Source organism: Hydra vulgaris, chromosome 15 (assembly GCF_038396675.1).
Source record: "Hydra vulgaris chromosome 15, alternate assembly HydraT2T_AEP".
In the NCBI taxonomy this organism is placed as follows: Eukaryota; Metazoa; Cnidaria; class Hydrozoa; order Anthoathecata; family Hydridae; genus Hydra; species Hydra vulgaris.
Genome location: NC_088934.1, coordinates 39,057,906 through 39,076,934, shown reverse-complemented (window position 1 = coordinate 39,076,934; position 19,029 = coordinate 39,057,906). Strand labels below are relative to the sequence as shown.

At 28.2% G+C, this 19,029-nt stretch overlaps 1 protein-coding gene across 4 annotated transcripts in view; it reads right to left on the bottom strand.

The window, feature by feature from the left end:
• LOC101240404 (retinoblastoma-like protein 2) overlaps window positions 1–19,029 on the bottom strand; it is a 75,244-nt gene that overhangs the window by 39,043 nt on the left and 17,172 nt on the right. For all 4 annotated transcript variants that reach the window (XM_065820241.1, XM_065820242.1, XM_065820243.1 and 1 more), the window contains exon 4: window positions 16,030–16,094. In XM_065820241.1, the coding sequence (XP_065676313.1) occupies window positions 16,030–16,094 (65 nt within the window). The remainder of the gene's footprint in view (window positions 1–16,029; window positions 16,095–19,029) is intronic.

Sequence of the window (19,029 nt, the reverse complement as noted above, 5' to 3'; positions counted from 1 at the left end):
AGTTTAGCTAACGTTTCTTAAAAATTTATTTGAACAAATAAGAGAAATAAACAAATAAATATATATGTGTGTGTATTTTGGTTTGCATATATCTTCAGGAGAGTGCTCGATGAATTAAATTAAAATAAATTAAGTTAAAACAGAGCTGTATTTATATATTTTTTATGAATAAAACTACATATTTTTTACAACTATTAGTTTCATACTAAATGCAATCATCAGGTAAAATATCTGATTTTATATCATGGAAAAATAATTCTGTGCAAGAAAAAATGTGTTAGAAAAATCAAATCTTGTGGTTTTGTGGTTGTCCAGCAAAAATTTATTCTCATGGCGACACTTGGACATTATTTCGCTTTTTTTGTTTAATAATTCTTTGGGATTTTTGAAATTATTAGCTTTTTGTATATGTTATGTTGTTGTAGGTGGGGCGCTTTTTATGATAAACCATTTTAAATTAGGTGTTGTTTTCAACTTATCCTTTGTTTCCCTTAGGTATTTTGAAAGTGTGGTCGAATATTTAAGTTTTTTGTTTTTGAATGATTGCTTGTTGTTCGCCCATTTAATTTATCAAAAGCCCTCTATTGAACCCATATATTTTGTTGGGTGTGTTTGAGAATGATGCAACGCACTTATAAATTACATTTGTTTTTATGCAATCTCCATTCATAGGGCAGGTTTTGTATAGCTTAAAACATATATAAGCTCCACAGAGGGCGTGTGGTAAATTAATTGCATTTAGCATGAAACTAATAGTTGTAAAAAATATTTAGTTTTATTTATAACATATATATATATATATATATATATATATATATATATATATATATATATATATATATATATATATATATATATATATATATATATATATATATATATATATATATTAGGGGTGCACCAATGCCTACTTATGGCCAATGCGGATTGGTACTAGCTGATACCAATGAATCAACCCAAAATTCGAATTTGTGAACTTTTCTTTTTTACTAATAGGTAAATTTGGATTTTTTTAAAATACAATGTAAATGTTTATTTGTTAAAGTTTGCTGAATTTTAATGCTCGCTTATTTGCTTATTGATTAGTTGCTTTACTCATTGTTGATTTATTTTTATTTCTAAGTTTAACTGTAACAATATATTTAGAAATTTATATATATATATAATATATAAATATATATATATATATATATATATATATATATATATATATATATATATATATATATTTAAATAATTTTTAATATATATTGCAAAATATTAATGTTCTTAAATGAACAGAGCAATAACAAAATTATTAATTTCTGATGGGTGTTAATTAATATATATATATATATATATATATATATATATATATATATATATATATATATATATATATATATATATATATATATATATATATAAATAAATAAATATATATATATATATATATATATATATAAAATTAACAATGAGCAAATCAACTAAAAGTCTAAATAAACTATTTTGATATAGATGAAAATGAAATAAAACTTTCAAAGTTTTTGTAAATTTTTCAAAATAAAAATACCAAGTTGAGGTACATCAGGCAGAAATTTTTTTTTTATATGTTACATTACATTTCTTGATTTTAAATTATCTATAATATAATATCTACAGAAAACGTTTAATGTCGTTTCATTAGTTACTAGGCTTTGAAAGATGGCGTTCTCAAAATGCATGCGATCATTGGAGAAAGATCTCTTAAGCGAGTCGAAACTTTTTACCTTTTGGAATTTAATTATTATTTATTAGTGTAGAAATATCCCATGAAGAATCAAATTAAAATAAATAATTATTGTTAAGATCATAGTAAGTATAGAAAATAGTTAAGCAATTTATGTATAACATTTTTATTAGATATAAAGTAGAAAGGATCACTCCTTTTAATTTTTTAAATCGTTTACATTTTGTTTGTTTTAGTTTTTCTTTTAGCATTAATTTTTTTATCAATTTTGTTTTTATTGAGTTTATATTTTATTTTTTAGAAGGAAAATAGGAGTAAATATGAGGCCTAATTATTTTTTATGCAACAAAAAAGTTATACTAATGCTATTTCCATAAAATTGGTTATTACTACTTTGAAATTTCTGTGATATTAACTATTTTTGTTCATTTTTAGAAAATTTAGAAAAATAAATTAAAATTATGTGTTAACACTGTCATGACATGTCACATGTTATTGTTTGTAAAGGTTAAATTTTGTTATGAGGATTACAGTTCTTATGAAAAAACAAACAAAACAAAGGTAAAGAGTATTGTTTGTATATATACTTTTTGTTTACTTTAAATCTTTTTAAATTTTCTTGCGTCATTTTTAAAATTTTAGATTGCACATGTTTATTGTTTGCATATGAGTGATTCTCCAGAAAGGTAATAATATACTGTCACTACTAATTTTTTCTTTCAAGTTAATACTATTTTTATTTTTAACGGGTACAAATAATAAATTTATACAATGTTAAACTAATCTAACCCAATCCAAAATAGTATTTTCAGTGAATAAATTATGTTCCACAGACTGACAAATCACGTCCATGGAATGTCACCACCCAGACCTTTGGCTAATCCCAAGTAGTTTAATCCTTGATAGAAGTACTTTACTTTTTTTTAATGCATAATAAATAATTAAAAATACATTAAAATTAGAGTTGACATATTAGTTTCAATATGTGATTGAAGCTCGTGTCACCAGCTCAAGTGTCACGTCTGTAGATAGAGTTGTTAACATCAAAAAAAAAGCTGTAGGATGAAGCAGTAGTGCTCTCTGTTGTTGTCCTAGCTGAAATATCAGACATTTTTATTAATGAGTAAGATTGAAGGAAGGTTTGGTGGAGTTGTTTTGTGTTAATAAGCGTTGAAGCTTTAAAAGTTGAATTTGTTAGCGTGAGTGTGTCACATCTGTGGTAAACATTTATAAAGTATATATATTTATTTTTTTATAGGCAATAATTTTAATTACTAGCTATTACCTGGACATGTTTACTCTAAGGGGAACAGAGTCCTAGCCTATTAGGCTTTTTCCTTTAATCTGTCACGTCTGTGGATGTCACATCTGTGGAATACAGGAAGCAACAGACATGACACCAGTGGAATGGAGGTAACAACAAATAACAACTTTACTTGTATATGGATTTTTTAATGTCTATTTATTCTATTTTTAATATTTTAAAACTTTGCTCATTTAGCCAATTAATTATTAGAGAAAACATAAATGTTTCTAGCCTGATAGATTACAAAGATGGGAAAGATAGAAAAAACTAGAGAATTGAAAAAACTAAGTATGAGAAAGGCGAGGGAGAAGATGAAAGTTGAAAACCCAGAAAAGTATGAAGAACAAAAACAAAAATACAGAGAAAGAAAAAAAGCAATCTCGGAAGAAAAGAGATGGGTTAAAGAAAAAAATCCAAATATTAGAATAAAAAACAAATTGTTAAAGCAAAGAGGTGATAAATACAAACAAAAATTCTACAGACTGCAGTCTGCAACAGATAATACTCTGAGAAAGGTGGTTAAAAAAATGACTAGTGGTACAAAATGCTCAAAGGAAGTAAAGAAAAGCTTGCTTTTTAGCGAAGTGTTAAAGACACAAATACAATCAAATTTTTCTACTGAGAGATGTATTAACAAAAAAAAGGTTTTTGCCAGGGTATTAAGTGGAAAGATAATAAAGAAGTACAGACTTCAAAGAAGCCTTAACAATCTTACTTCTAGATATATCTTACCACGCAATCCATACCATACACATCAACTCTCAAATATACTGAAACAACGAAAACTTAAGATGGAAGTACAAAACTTTTTAGAAAAAGATAATTCTAGTAGGCTTACTGCTGGGAAAAAAGAAACAATAACAAGAAACAAACTGAAAAAACAGAAAAGACTATTGAATGATACAATGTTAAATTTGTATAATGACTTTAAACAAACAAACGTGTCCAATTCAACATCTTATAGCACATTTTGTAAATTGAGACCCTTTTGGGTAGTTCAACCAGACTTCCGTAAACAAGATACTTGTCTTTGTATTGACCATGAGAATTTTGCTTTGGTTCTTGAAAAGTTGTATACTTTAAAGATGTTGGCATATAAATATCCCACTGACTTGCTAAAAAGTATAACATGTGATGGCGAGCTGAGAGAATTGTGCCTAGAATTAACAATGAATGAACAAGCAACTTTTCCCCAAAAAAAAGAGTTGAAGTTTTGGTAAAAGGTAAAATGAAGACATGTTTCAAAACTGTAAAAGAAGAGTTAACATTAACTAAAAAACAGCTATTTTTACATTTTATTAATAACATGTTGGAAAAGTTTATGAGGCATGTATGCAATATAAAACACCAGTACAAAGCTACATCTGAAATAAAAAATAACTTGGGGCCTTTTTTTGGGAGTATTTGCAATTGTAATTTTCAGAAAATTACAATTGCAAATACTCAAAAGAAATTCAATCGCTCCATTTTGGTGGATCAAGAAACCAAGTGTCAATCCATACAGTTGTGGCGTACTATTACAGAATTTCTGAAAACAAAATAAAGGCCAAATCTTACTGTACATTTTCAGATAACAGGCAACACGACTTTGTTGGGATCTGTGCGCATTTAAAGCCTTTTATTAATGACTTGAAAGAAAAGCTGCTTATCATTGAAACAGTTCATTTTCTTAGCGATAGTACTTCTCAACAGTACCAAAACAAATCAATGTTCTATTTGCTAGGTACTTTTTTTCAAAAAGAGTTTGGAGCTAAAACAATGAGATGGCATTTCACAGAAAAAGGGCACGGAAAAGGTGCCCCTGATGGAATAGGGGGATGTATCAAAAGAACGGCAGACAGAATAATAGGACAAGGGAAAGATATTCCTGATATTATTTGTTTGGTTGAAGAAATAAAAGAAAAGTGTCCAAGTATAACCATCTATACTATTAAAAAAACAGATTTCAATTTCTATGAGAAATATGTACCCAAAAACCTAACAACTTTCAAGGGGACTTTACAAGTTCATAAGGTGTTTGGGAGTTCCTCTAAAAAAGAAACGTTGTATATGAGAAGGCTGACATGCACTGAATGTGACAGTGGTACAAAATGCAATCACTATAGTATTGGAGAAATACTAATCCCTAGTGAATCTTTGACAGATCTTCATCCTCGTATCCTTTTTATGTATAAATTTAAATTGGCTCATATTGAATATTGCAAACTTTTGCATTGCTTAAATGTTCTAGGTACTTAGCCATCAAGAATGTTTGAACATTAATATTTAGTTTTTCAGTGAGCCTTGTATTTTCATAAAATGTTGAAATAAGTTGTGCTTCAAAAATCTTATTTAACTGTTATTTAATTTTGTAATTTTTTTTTTATAAATAATTTTATTTGCTTCTGTTTTAAGAAATTCCTTAACATACTTTACCAGGTCAACAATCCTTGAAAAGGAAGAAAGCACTTGCTGAAGGAACAATATCCAAAGGTTTGGCACAAGAAAACCAAGGCCCAAGTAAATGTAAAAAGAAAAAGACAAGACTAAGTTATCACAGTGTTTACAGCGATAGTGAAAAGGACAGCTTGTCTATTAAAATGAATGATTTGTGATTGTGAAGTTTCAAACTTCCAAAAAAATTGTCAAATACTATGTTGGGTTAATTCAAGCCTTAGTTGCAGATGGAAATGAGTTTTTCATAAATTTTTTGAGAGGATAAAATTACTTGAACAACACTTATAGCTGTTACAGCATAAGTGATATTACTCTTAATGTCACATCTGTGGATTACGCTATAAGTTTTTATTTTTTTTTAGCCAACTGACATTTAACGAGTTGTGTGGATACTTTCAAATGATTAAATATACTCAAAGCTATAACCACAAAAAACTTGGTTTAAAAAATTTAATATTTAATTTTTATAAAATTAACTATTGAAATTGTTACTTTGCAGAAGAATGACCCATATATGCTTTTTTGATAAGTATGTGTGTGTGGTAATATGTGCTTTATAGTTGTTAATTTTTAAATTAATATGATTTTAAATTTTTTTATAAATTCAAACATAATTATGTTCTTTTTTTTAGTTGCCTTTGTCATCACTTGATTAGTTTGCTTACTGTTAAAACATAGTTTTAATTTTGTAAATTTAATGATATGAAATTTACTCTATTAATCATTAGTCAACAGTTAGATAGACGCTTTTTAGTTCAAGTATTTTAGTTGACAAAATATCTTATTAATTTGTGGTGTTATTTGGCCATGTTTTTACATTAAGTTGTCTAGTCTTTTTATAATCTTTTTTTTTTTTATTATTTTGGAGAGACATAATAATGTTTGTAATGTGTGCTTACAAATAACTTATGCTATGCGCTATTGTTTCTGTATTTTGTGTTAATAGAGCTGGGCTGTTATAGCTATTTTTTAATTCTTTATATTTTCTGTTATATTATTATCCTAATTCTATTAACAATAAAATGCAAATGATACTTTTGTAATTAAAAATTGTAATTATTTTTCATTTCTTTTTTTTAGGTGTTGCCAGGCTTAAGTTTACTTTCTTTTTATGGTACCTGCTATGTGTAACAGAACTTAACTGATTGTTAATGTAGTCTTTTTTTGTCATTAACTATAAGCAATTATTTAATTACTAATAACCCGTATTAGGGGTTGCTTACTGCTAGTTTAAAGGATTTGTGGTAAAAGTAATTTGTGTTTTTACATCAAAATAAGTAAAAGAGCCATCCCTAGTGGGTAAACCTATGGATATATATACATTTACATATATACATATATACATACTCCTACATGGTAGTCAAAAAGTTTTTTCGTAAGCTGTCGTTTTAAATTGAACGCTAATAAACTAGAACAGTTTAAAAATTTGAATAAAATTTATTTTTTAAATGACGGAGCGCTTGCACAAACTAAACCCTCAGTCAATTGTAGCAGCAGGCTATAAAATAGTTGATGTAGCAACACTACCTTCTAGCAGCAAGCTATAAAATAGTCAATGTAGCAACACTTCCTTTGCGGTTTTTTTAAAAACAATAAAACTTAATGTACGTCCGCATAAATATAACTGTTTCAATTCTTAAACAACATTAAATGTCAAAAGATTTTTTTTACCATTTAAGTGTCTTTTAACTACTATACAAAGATATATATATATATGTATATATATATATATATATTAAAAAAATTAAAAAATATATATATATATATATCATTAAAAAAATACCATAATAATTTTTCTGGTTCCTTTTGATATGTGTATTAAAAAAATGTAATTTTTTTTTTTTATGGGTACCCTTATGGTTGGTGCCAGCAGTCCGAAAATTAGTAAATTTATAATTTTTGTAAAAAATAAGGGGGGCAGGGTTACTTACAAATATTTTAAAGATATCTTAAGGGTTATTTTGTAGCCTGATATATCTATTTTTAGATTATGTTTTATCTTATTGCAAAAGATGATGGAAATGGTCAGCCCTACCCATTTAAACACATGATGTTTATATTTGAGAGGTAGGGGGGGGGAGAAGGGTTAAGTTAAAAAAATTGGTAATTTTTAAAATTTTTATTTTAAAGTAAATAAAAATAATGTCAACAGGCAATAGTTTTGGGAAAATATCTTATCGTGAAGTTTTTCTTGTTGGAAAAAGAATTGGAACAATACCTTATACACAATTGCCAACTAAAAAAACTGTATGGCAATATTACCATTACAGAGATCTTATGCTAAGAGCTAATTTTCCAAACATTTCCTCAATTAGTATAGCTTCATGTCCTCTTAGTGATTTCTTTACTGCACAATGTGCTGAAATAGGCGGTTGTCTCCAAAAATGTTTACCATGCGTTGTTTATGAGGTGAAGAAAATATGGCAAAAAGCAGGAATTCCTTTTATTAATACTGACAAGCATATCAGGTTTTTATAAAATTAAAATAATTTTAATTTTTAGTTTAATCCAATTTCAAATTTATGTTATATAAGTAGCAATTATAAAGTCATACAATTTTATATATTTATAATAAATTACATTAATTTTAATGCTTTCTTTTACATTTGTTTTAGAGACAAGATTGTTGACGTAGAAAAGTAGAGAAAAGATTTAAACAAACACAGGAACCTTATAAGTACAAATTTAGTTTTAAAAAGAGAACAGTTTTCAAGAATGCAAGAGGAGGTATTTGATGTAAGTCAAAAGAATTGTGAAGGTATTATGAAAGATAAAACTAAAGATATAAAAACTAGAAGAGAAGATGCAGATTTTCTTAACGACCAGAAAGAAGCGCGTGTTCAGAAAATGTTGGGTAAAGATAAAATTTCACTAAAATTTGTAAAAAATAAAACAAAAAGAGAAATGAAAATAAAAAAATCAAAGAACAAAAGAGTCTGTAAGAAAACAGAAAGAGTTGGTTACTGAGAAATATGAAGACACAACAAAAATTTTAAATACTTTAGATGATAAGATGAAGAGTATCTACAGCCTTCTAGAAAAATTAGAAAATCTAATGTTGTTCCTCTTACTGTTCCAAAAAATATAGGAAAAGATTTAGCTCCAACACAGCATCCCGATATGGAATAAGTTTGACTGCATTGAGTGCAACTCTTGCTTCTCTTATAAATAATAGTTCTGGAACGACAGATGATTTTTCTATTTCTAAACGAAGTATTTTGAGGCAGAAAAAATTAAGTATAAGAAAAACTGCCTGTAATATTAAAGACAACTTTATTAAATTGGCTAAGGGTAAAAGTCTTACTGTGAATTTTGACTCAAAAATTATGTCGGAAATGAAAGAACTCGGTAAAGAAAAAGTTGAAAGAGTAGCTGTACTAATCACTTCACCAGATCTCTCAGAATCCCATCTTTTGGGTATTTTCATTGTGAAAGATGGCACTGCTGAGTCTCTTGGGAAAGCAATCAAAAAAAAACTTTACAAGACTGGGAGCTATTTGACTATGTTGATTGCCTGTCCTTTGACACCACAGTTACAAATACTGGTTGGCTTAAAGGAGTCTGTACTATAATTGAGCAGTGGAGAGGAAAAGCTTTAATTTGGATGATTGTTGTCATCACGTTTATGAATTACATATAAAGGTAAATATTGAAAAAATCATATAATATTTTTATATTTATTTATATATTTAATTATTAATATTTCTTGATGAATTAAATGCTTTATTAATAAAATTTATTTAAATGATTTGAAATAAATATATTTTAGCACTTTTCAAATGTTCTTACTGGTGGTAAAACAAGTAGACCAAAGACTGAGTTATTTGATAGGCTAAAGGGTAATTGGGAATCGATTCTTTAAAAGATAAATGAATAAATGATAACCTAAAGAGATTTGACTCAGAAAAAGGAATTGTATCTTTTTTTGAAAGGCAGGTTGGTTTAATTGTCCTATTTAGATTAATGTGTTTAATTATAAGTTTTAATAATAAAGTTTTTTTAAATTTAGGCTTCTGAATCATTAACATTCCTTCAAAATTGCCTAGATAATGATATATTTCCAAGAAATGACTATCAGTATTTTATACAATTAGCAGTTCTTTGGTTATTTGGCAAAATGCGGTAGTGGTGTAGTGGTAAGAGCGCTCGCTTCATAAGCAAGAGGTTCGGAGTTCGACTCCCACCACGTCCCTGGAAGTACCGCGCTCAACTTAGTTTCTCTGCGCAGCGGCCTTGCTCGGAAAGGTTCGTGTTTCGGAGTTAAAGAGTTGAGTGAGGGTTGTACCACGAATAACAACTAAAAAAAAAAAAAAAATTAAAATAAAAACACACAAAAAAAAAAAAAAAAAAAAAAAAAAAAAATTTTTAGCCTCCTCGACTGTAGTGGCCTCGGGCCTTGGGAAGGTGAAAAATCTAAAAAAAAAAAAAAAAAAGTAACAAAATTTCAATTTAGATTTCCAATGGCTTTGCATCCTGCCAGGTTTATGGCACAGGGAGTTTATTATTTAACATATGATCTTCTTCAGCCACAATTCAGTAACTTATGTCCTAACATAATATCATTGCAAGAGGGAAACCTGATTTGTGAAATTGCTTCATCTACAGCACTATTTTATGTTCCATGGTTTATTAAAGCTCCTATCCCTGCCATAGCACCTTCTTTAGATCTAAAAGCTATTAATGAAATGATACAACATTCTGAATTCAGTTTTAAACCAGTAGAAGTCGTACTGAAATCACTTAAAAAGCACAATTGGTATTTAAATGAAAGATTTGTGGTCTTGAAAGATGTGTCTTGCTGATAAATGTTTACCTGTAGATCAGCTACAAAAATTAGCTCTTAAATTAACTCAATCAGCGAAGCCCACCAGTTATAAGAAGGGGAAACTTAATACCGAAATTTTTACTGACAATGAAAAAAAAATAACTAAAAATATTAAAAATTTTATTGATCCTGAAAGCTGGTTTTTATTTGATTTATTAAAAATGACATTACATGAGACAGAATGGCTTAAAACCAGTTCATTAAACTGGGAAAAATTTTCGGGTTATGTTAGATTTCAAAATTATGTCACTGGTCTTCTTGTTGTAAATGATAGTGCAGAACGTGCAGAAGTATTAAACTTGGTCAAGACTTCATTGAAACTTTCAGAAACGAAGAAGATAGCCAAGCTAATTTATTAGTTGTTGCAGATCATCGGCTAAAATTTCAGACAACAGAAAAAAAATCTTGGTTGAAAACTTTAAAATAATCTTCCTTTAAAAAATAAATGCAAATGTAAAAATATTTTCAACTTAAAATACGTAGGAAAAAATATATATGCCCCCCCAACCTCTCAAATATAAGCATCATGTATTTAAATGGGTAGGGCTGACCATTTCCATCATCTTTTGCAATAAAACAAAACATAATCTAAACATAGATATATCAGGCTACAAAAATAACCCTTAAGATATCTTTAAAATATTTGTAAGTGACCCTGCCGCCCCCTTATTATTTACAAAAATTATAAATTTTCGGACTGCTGGGACCGACCATAGGGGTACCCAAAAAAAAATTACATTATTTTAATACACATATCAAAAGGAACCAGAAAAATTATTATGGTATTTTTTTTTAATGACTTTGGTGTTTTATGCCCCACCCTAATATATATATATATATATATATATATATATATATATATATATATATATATATACATATATATTTATATATATATATACATATATATATATACATATATATATATACATATATATATATACATATATATATATATACATATATATATATATACATATATATATATATACATATATATATATATACATATATATATATATACATATATATATATATATATATATATATATATATATATATATATATATATATATATATATATATATATATAAAGTTGTAGAAAATCACTTTACAAAATTTTTTTCATTTTTTCATTCAAGTTTTATTGTTTTGTTAAGTGATTTTTTAATACTTAATAATTGCTCTGTTCTTTTAAGAACATTGACCACTCTATTTTGTAGAATACATTTTAAAACTGTTTATATATATATATATATATATATATATATATATATATATATATATATATATATATATATATATATATATATATATATATATATATATATATATATATATATATATATATATATATATATATTAGGGTGGAGCGATTTTCATAGCAAAAAAAAAAGAGTTTAAAAACCAATATTACTGAGACACGAATCAATGTCTATTAATTATAAGATAAAAGTAAAAAAATATTTTTTGATTTTGATGAGATCTTAAGGGTCCTCTTTGGAATTTAAATTCTTGACAGGTCCTAATATTTTGGAATTTTTTTTCTTTCTAAACCATATCAACCTTGGACTTAAAAAAAGCAGAAAAAAATGCTTGTTTCATAAATAATAATTTTATTAAAAAAATTTTATAGTGAAAAAAATACTTGCAAAAATATACCTTAAAATCCCCGTTTTGTTGAGGACAGGGGTTTTTAATGAAAAAAACAACTCTACTTTTTTAATTTTAATTTTTTAATAAAAACAAATATTATTTTCAAAATCAGCATATTATTTTGCTTCTTTTAAGTATCAAGTTGACATAGTTTAGAAAAAAAAATTTAAACAATATTAGGACCCATCAAAAATTTAGAATCTAAAGAGGAACCTCAAGAACTCATCTAAACTAAAAAAAAAAGAGAGTAAGGTTCTTTTTTCACCAAAAGATATTGATTTGCTGCTCAGGCAAATCAAATTTCAAAAATTTTCAAAATCGCTCCACCCTAATATATATATATATATATATATATATATATATATATATATATATATATATATATATATATATATATATATATATATATATATGATATATATATATATATATATATATATATATATATATATATATATATATATATATATATATATATATATATATATATATATATATATATATATATTAGGGCTGTTCATGTGAACACAGGAAAAAAATTTTTTCTCGGATTTGAATGCATAGTTGTTTATTTTGTGCCATTTGACATAGTAATTGACTGTGCAAAAAATCTTTCCAATCAGATAATGTTTAGGGGGTGCTCAATGACCATAAAGTTTTACGAAAAACGTCAAAAACGTGTAAAAAGTTCCAAAGTTCCAAAAATTTCTAACCTGGTTAGTTAGTTTTTTTCCACTGAAATATTGTCTGATTGCGTGCTATATAGATTAATTAAAGTGCAGCAGATTAACTGTCATCAGGGCACCAGACTAAAAAATGTCTGCTAGTGTTTAAAACAACTGTGTTTATATCATTTTGTTAAAATTTGTATTCATAATTTTAATACTATTATTTAACTCAATTTAGAATTTGTTCAAACAGAATAAAAAGGTTTACAAGTATAAATATTATTTTTATTTGGAATTTCAGTTTGACAACAAATGTATTAATATTTGGATAGTACCTAACCTTAGTAACCTATTACAGAAAACTGGCATGGTAGTCTGGTAGTGTATTGTTTGTTATTAAGTGCAGATAATAATAATTTCTAATTTGAAAATATTTATTTAATTTCTTTAGTAATAATTATTATAATATATTGCTGCAGCTGCATAAACCAACAACTGAATGATAAGTTTGTATAATATGGTATTGAGTTTTGATTTTCTCATAATATTTCAGTTATCATTGAAATGGCAGCATCATCTCGTGTTGCTATCTCTACACAACTTCAAACCAAAATCTTTTTAATTGGACAACCAGAGCCAAATCTTCCAGATAAAGTTCTTCCCTTAACATCTGATGTTTTAAAAACATTTTTTTATCATCTTAATTCAACCAAAAAGTCAGTGCCTGATAGTCTTAAAACAACTGTTGATGAACTGATTATTATTTGGAATAAAGCCCGTATTCCGACAGCATTTCATCCGAATGTAGTCTTAAAGTTGAAAACTTTAGTCCAGGAATTTAAATTAATAAAAAAAAAATAAATCCAGATTTTCAGATTCTCAGAAATCGAGAGAGAAATCATTTACAGACACCATTGGCATACTTTTTGACATTGCCCACAAGGATGCTGAAACCATGATCAGAATTGAAGAAGATAAAGAATTTTTATTGGATCAGAGATGTCAGAGAAAAATGGTGATGTTTGGAGAGGACAAAGAACTTTCAAAATTAGAAGAAAGAAATGAAGCAAGGAAACAAGCAGAGAGAGAACGAAAGCTAAAAGAAGAGCAAAGACAATCTGGTGCGAGTGCAATAGTTCCTGTTATTGAACCTTTACATGACGAAAGTTATAGTGATGACAACAATAACGATGCTGTTGATAATGACAAAATGGTTGATAGAGATTTTGAGATAGAAATCCCTGTTTATTATAGACAACAAGTCAGTAAAGCAAGTTCTTCAGGGTCAGCTGAATCAAGTTTAGCAAGTACTCCAAAACGACAATGTATCTTAGATACAATTCTTGACTCGCCTGATGTTTCATCAACATTAGACAGAATTAATCTATCTGACACAAAATTTACTATACTAGCAGCAGCAATTGCAAGGGCTGGCGGACAGAACCTCGATGACGGATCATTGTCACGTTCTACAGTCCGTAGAAAACGAACCTATCATTGATCAAATATTGAAGCCACTGTTCGAACTGAATTCTGCGATTTGGACAAACCACCATTAATCGTCCACTGGGATGGCAAACTGATGATAGATCGTACAAATTCTGCAGCCCCTAAAGCAAATGTTGACCGGCTATCTGTAGGTGTGACAGGTCACAATGTTGACAAAATACTTGGAATAGCAAAACTATCAGCTGAAACTGGAGAAGCCCAAGCAAAAGCAGTTATTCATCTGCCTAATTTCTGGGACATAATTGGTGATGTTATTGGAATGAGTTTTGATACTACAGCCTCTAACACTGGCTCCAAAAATGGTGCATGTGTAGTTCTAGAGAAACATATAGGTAGAAATTTGTTATATTTCGCTTGCAGACACCATGTTCATGAGATCATAGTAGCAGGAGTGTTTGGATCACTATTTGGACCATCATCTGGTCCCAACATACCTCTTTTCCAGAGATTTCAGCAATATTGGCCCAAAGTTAATCAAGGAAATTTTAAACCTCTGGATGACATTCGAATGAAAATACCCCTGGTGCAAGAACTACAAAATGAAGTGATTGCATTCCTCAAAGAAAACCTGCATGTTAAAATGCCAAGGGATGACTACAAAGAAATCATGGATCTCTGTCTGTTAATACTTGGAAAACTGCCTGATCAAGAAGAGAAAAATTATCATTTCAAGATCCCTGGTGCTTATCACATGGCTCGCTGGATGGCCAAGGTTATTTATTGTTTTAAGATTTATTTATTTCGTGAAGAGTTCAAGTTGACCACAAAAGAGGAAAAAAATCTCTGTGAATTTTGCTTATTTGCTAGTCTGGTTTATGTAAAATCTTGGATATCATGCACAAATGCCAGCGATGCTCCAGTTAATGACTTGTTTCTGTTTCAGCAACTTAAGCAGTTTGCAGTTGTGAATAAAACGATTTCCGAAGCAGCAGTCAAGAACTTTCAAAACCATTTGTGGTACCTTTCACCAGAATTGGCCCCACTAGCTTTGTTTTCAAACAAACTTCAAACGGAAGAGAAGGGAAAAATGATTTCCAACATGAAATTTCACGGTGAGAACTGGTCTGAAAGGTTGATCAAATTAAAGAACATTGAAAGTCTAGAGAAGAAATCTCTGGACATGCTGGTGACATCAGTTTCAGCAAGTGCGTTGCGGTCAATGAAGGTTGATATTGATTTTCTGTTCAACAACGATCCAGCTACCTGGAATGATTCCCCAGAATACCAAGAAGGAAAAAATTTAGTATATTCATTATTTTAATTCGTATTTTAATCAATGACAAAGAGTCAAAAATCCTAGTGTTTTATTTTGGAAAAATTCTGATATAACAAAAACCGCAGAACTTTAGTCGTATTGCAGCATTTTATTTCATTAATTTCTCTGCTAATAAACCAGTCTAGAGTGGATGTGGATTGTAATTTGTATTTAGAATTTAATATTTAGAGATAATTAAAACTGATCAAATCTGAAAAATCTAATTAACCGGGTTTTAGAAATTTGTGGAACTTTGTTACTTTTTCCATGTTTTTCACATTTTTCGTAAAACTTTATGGTCATTGAGCACCCCCTAAACATTATCTGATTGGAAAGATTTTTTGCACAGTTAATTACTATGTCAAATGGCACAAAATAAACAACTATGCAATCAAATCTGAAAAAAAAATTTTTTTTGGACAGCCCTAATATATATATATATATATATATATATATATATATATATATATATATATATATATATATATATATATATATACATATATATATATATATTTAAGAAATAGAACATTAATACTTTAATATATAAATATTCTTTGTTACTTAGAATGTTGAAAAACTTTGCTTTTTTAACTTTGCCTATTAAAAAACTTACTACTTTCTCATTGTATTAGTACAGTGTAATAGATAAACATAAACCAATACCTTTGACTTGTATATAGAGACACCAACAGAAGTCACGTATATCTTTTGTAGTTAATGGTTCTCCTCTACATAAAAAATAAGATAAAAGCCTTATATATATACATATAAAAACAAAACAAAAAAATCGAATTGCAAAAGAATAAATTTTTAATACCCCCCCCCCTACCGTGCTGCTTTGCAGTAAAGAGAGGCTGCGTTAGTACAAAATTGTATCTTTTGTACATTAATTTATAAATGCTATTTTTTAACATAATATCTTTCTTACTTAAATAATATCTTATAATATTCCTGTTTGGCGGTGTTTAAATAGCCTAAGTTACTGTTATAATTTAGAGTTAAAGTTATCATTTATAGCTTAAGTTTTTATTTGTAGATTTATAAGTTATAATGTAATGTGCAAGTAACGTGCTTAATATTATTACAATATTACTTTCAGTAATTGCTCTTCCCTAACATGATACTTCAAGTAAAAATAAAAACACAAATAATGCAATGTTTATACCATTTTGAACAGTTACAATAAAGTAATACCCTATTTATGCAGATGATAAAACATATTTTATTTTTAAGGCATATTAATTTGTTTTTGTAAACAGCTGTATGAAACAACAAAACAGTTGTTATTGGAGACTTTAATGCTCAACTCACTGAATGACTAAACTCAAAATGGATTAAAGCCCACAACTTCTGCATTTCTCTTACTCTCTTACTAAAATAGTCAACTTTGTGACTCGTTTTCCAGACAACCCTGATTACTTACCTTCACTCATTGATTTTTGTCTTGTCTCTAAGTATTGGTAAGTTAGCATCTGCTAAGGTTAGTTATCTTTATCGTGTTGCCATTTTCTTACTCCTGATTTCTCTAAAAATCTCTTATTCTCCTCTGTATGAAATACGGTTGTCATATTTTGGCTGATTCTTATAATGTTTTGTCTTCTTTAAACAAATGTGAAAAGGATTGTAAAGGTAGTTGGACCTGCTTTATCTACCAAGCTTGATCTTTTTACTAATCTTCATTAAGTTGCACTTCTTTCTCTATACTACGAATACTATCATGGTCACTGCTCAAAGAAGCTATTATCTCTAGTTCCATCAACTAAAACTCTTTTTTGATTTACTCGTCATTCAGAAAAGTCTAAATCTTTTACTGTTTCTGTCCCTACATGCTTAAAATACTTTAATTTTTTTTAGCTCTTTTCTCTACACTTCAACCCTTTAGAGCTCGCTCACATATTCATGTTTTCCTGACTTATACAACCAACAACTTTTCATGTTTGTCTACCGTTTTCAAGTCTGCCAACCATTTCCTTGCTTTTTATATATGTATATATGTAATTATATATATATATATATACATATATATATATATATATATATATATATATATATATATATATATATATATATATATATATATATATATATATATATATATATATATATATATATATACATACATACAACTTTTGGAATTAGGAAAAAAGAGAGCGGCAATAATTTACTGACCTTAATCTTTTAGTGGTCTGCATCAGGTTAACAAATAAAATTTGATACAAAGGTTGTACCATAAAACATAGAAACAAGGTTGGCAATTTTTTGCAGACCTCAAGCACTATTAGGTCAGCATTGCCGAATGCCAACCCTAATTCTGAGGGCTGTTAGTATGTATGTATGTATATATATACACACACACATACATACATACATATATATATATATATATATATATATATATATATATATATATATATATATATATATATATATATATATATATATATATATATATATATATATATATATATATATATATATATATATATATATGTATGTATATATATATATATGAGGGGCTCAGAGGAAAAAGCATACAAGTGACATTTTTTCCCAAAACGATCTAAGTGCATCATTGGATAGCTAAAGCACGGTTCTGTTTAGAGGAAAAATAATACAAGTGATTTTTCGAACAACCAGCGCATTCTGTGTGCGGCCAATAATACTTCTTCACCAATGTGGTGTTTTGGTTAGGGGAAAAACATTACATGTGACAGTCCAAACATTCTGTTTACATAGAAATGGCGTCTAAATGACTTGATTTGAGGTCTTTAGAAGATCTAATGAATGGTAAATATACATTTTTACATTGTTCTATGCAACACAAACAAATACTTAAAGTTTATAATGTAAATATTTGAATAAATCTGGTCTAGGCTGCATTAGACATAACCTAACCTAACTTTTGAAGTTGTATCACTTCACTTAACATCTGCCCATATTATATATTATATAGTATTATATAGCCATATTATATATTATATAGTATTATGAATGACTCCTCAGAGTAAGAGTATTAAGTTTAACTCTGAGCCATTTTAAACCGAAAAGTAATCAAGGGCAGATGTTAAGTGAAGTGATACAACTTCAAAAGTTAGGTTACATAGTACATATTATATATTAGTACATAATATTACATACATAATAATATTAGTACATAATATTATTATGTACTAATTTTGTATTTGTGTGTAGAATCTGAGTCCGATGTGGACAATCCTGAGAGCGACGAGTATCGTCCAACGTCAAACTCTTCTTCGGATGCTGTTCAGGAATCCAGTGGAGACGATACTGAAGAAGAAGCACATGTTGAACCTGAGCCTACCCTACCTCCTCCAGCTCCTCAACAGAGAAAAGGTCGTAAGCGACAACGGAACGAAAGTAAGAAGGAAGTTGCTAAGAGGAAGCGTAACTCTGAAGTCGCATATACCGGCCACAGAGGCATTCCTAAAGCAAGCAGATCTGTGAAACTTTACATGCACAGGTGCTGTTACAAATGCTGCTTAAATATAACTGAAGACCAGCGACAAACTGTCTTCAATGATTTCTGGAAGCTTGGTTCATTTGACCTTCAAACGGCATATCTGAATGGGTGTGTGAAGGTCGGTGAGCCGAAAAGGGTGAATGCAAATGCTACTGCAAATAAGACCATCTCAAAAACTATAT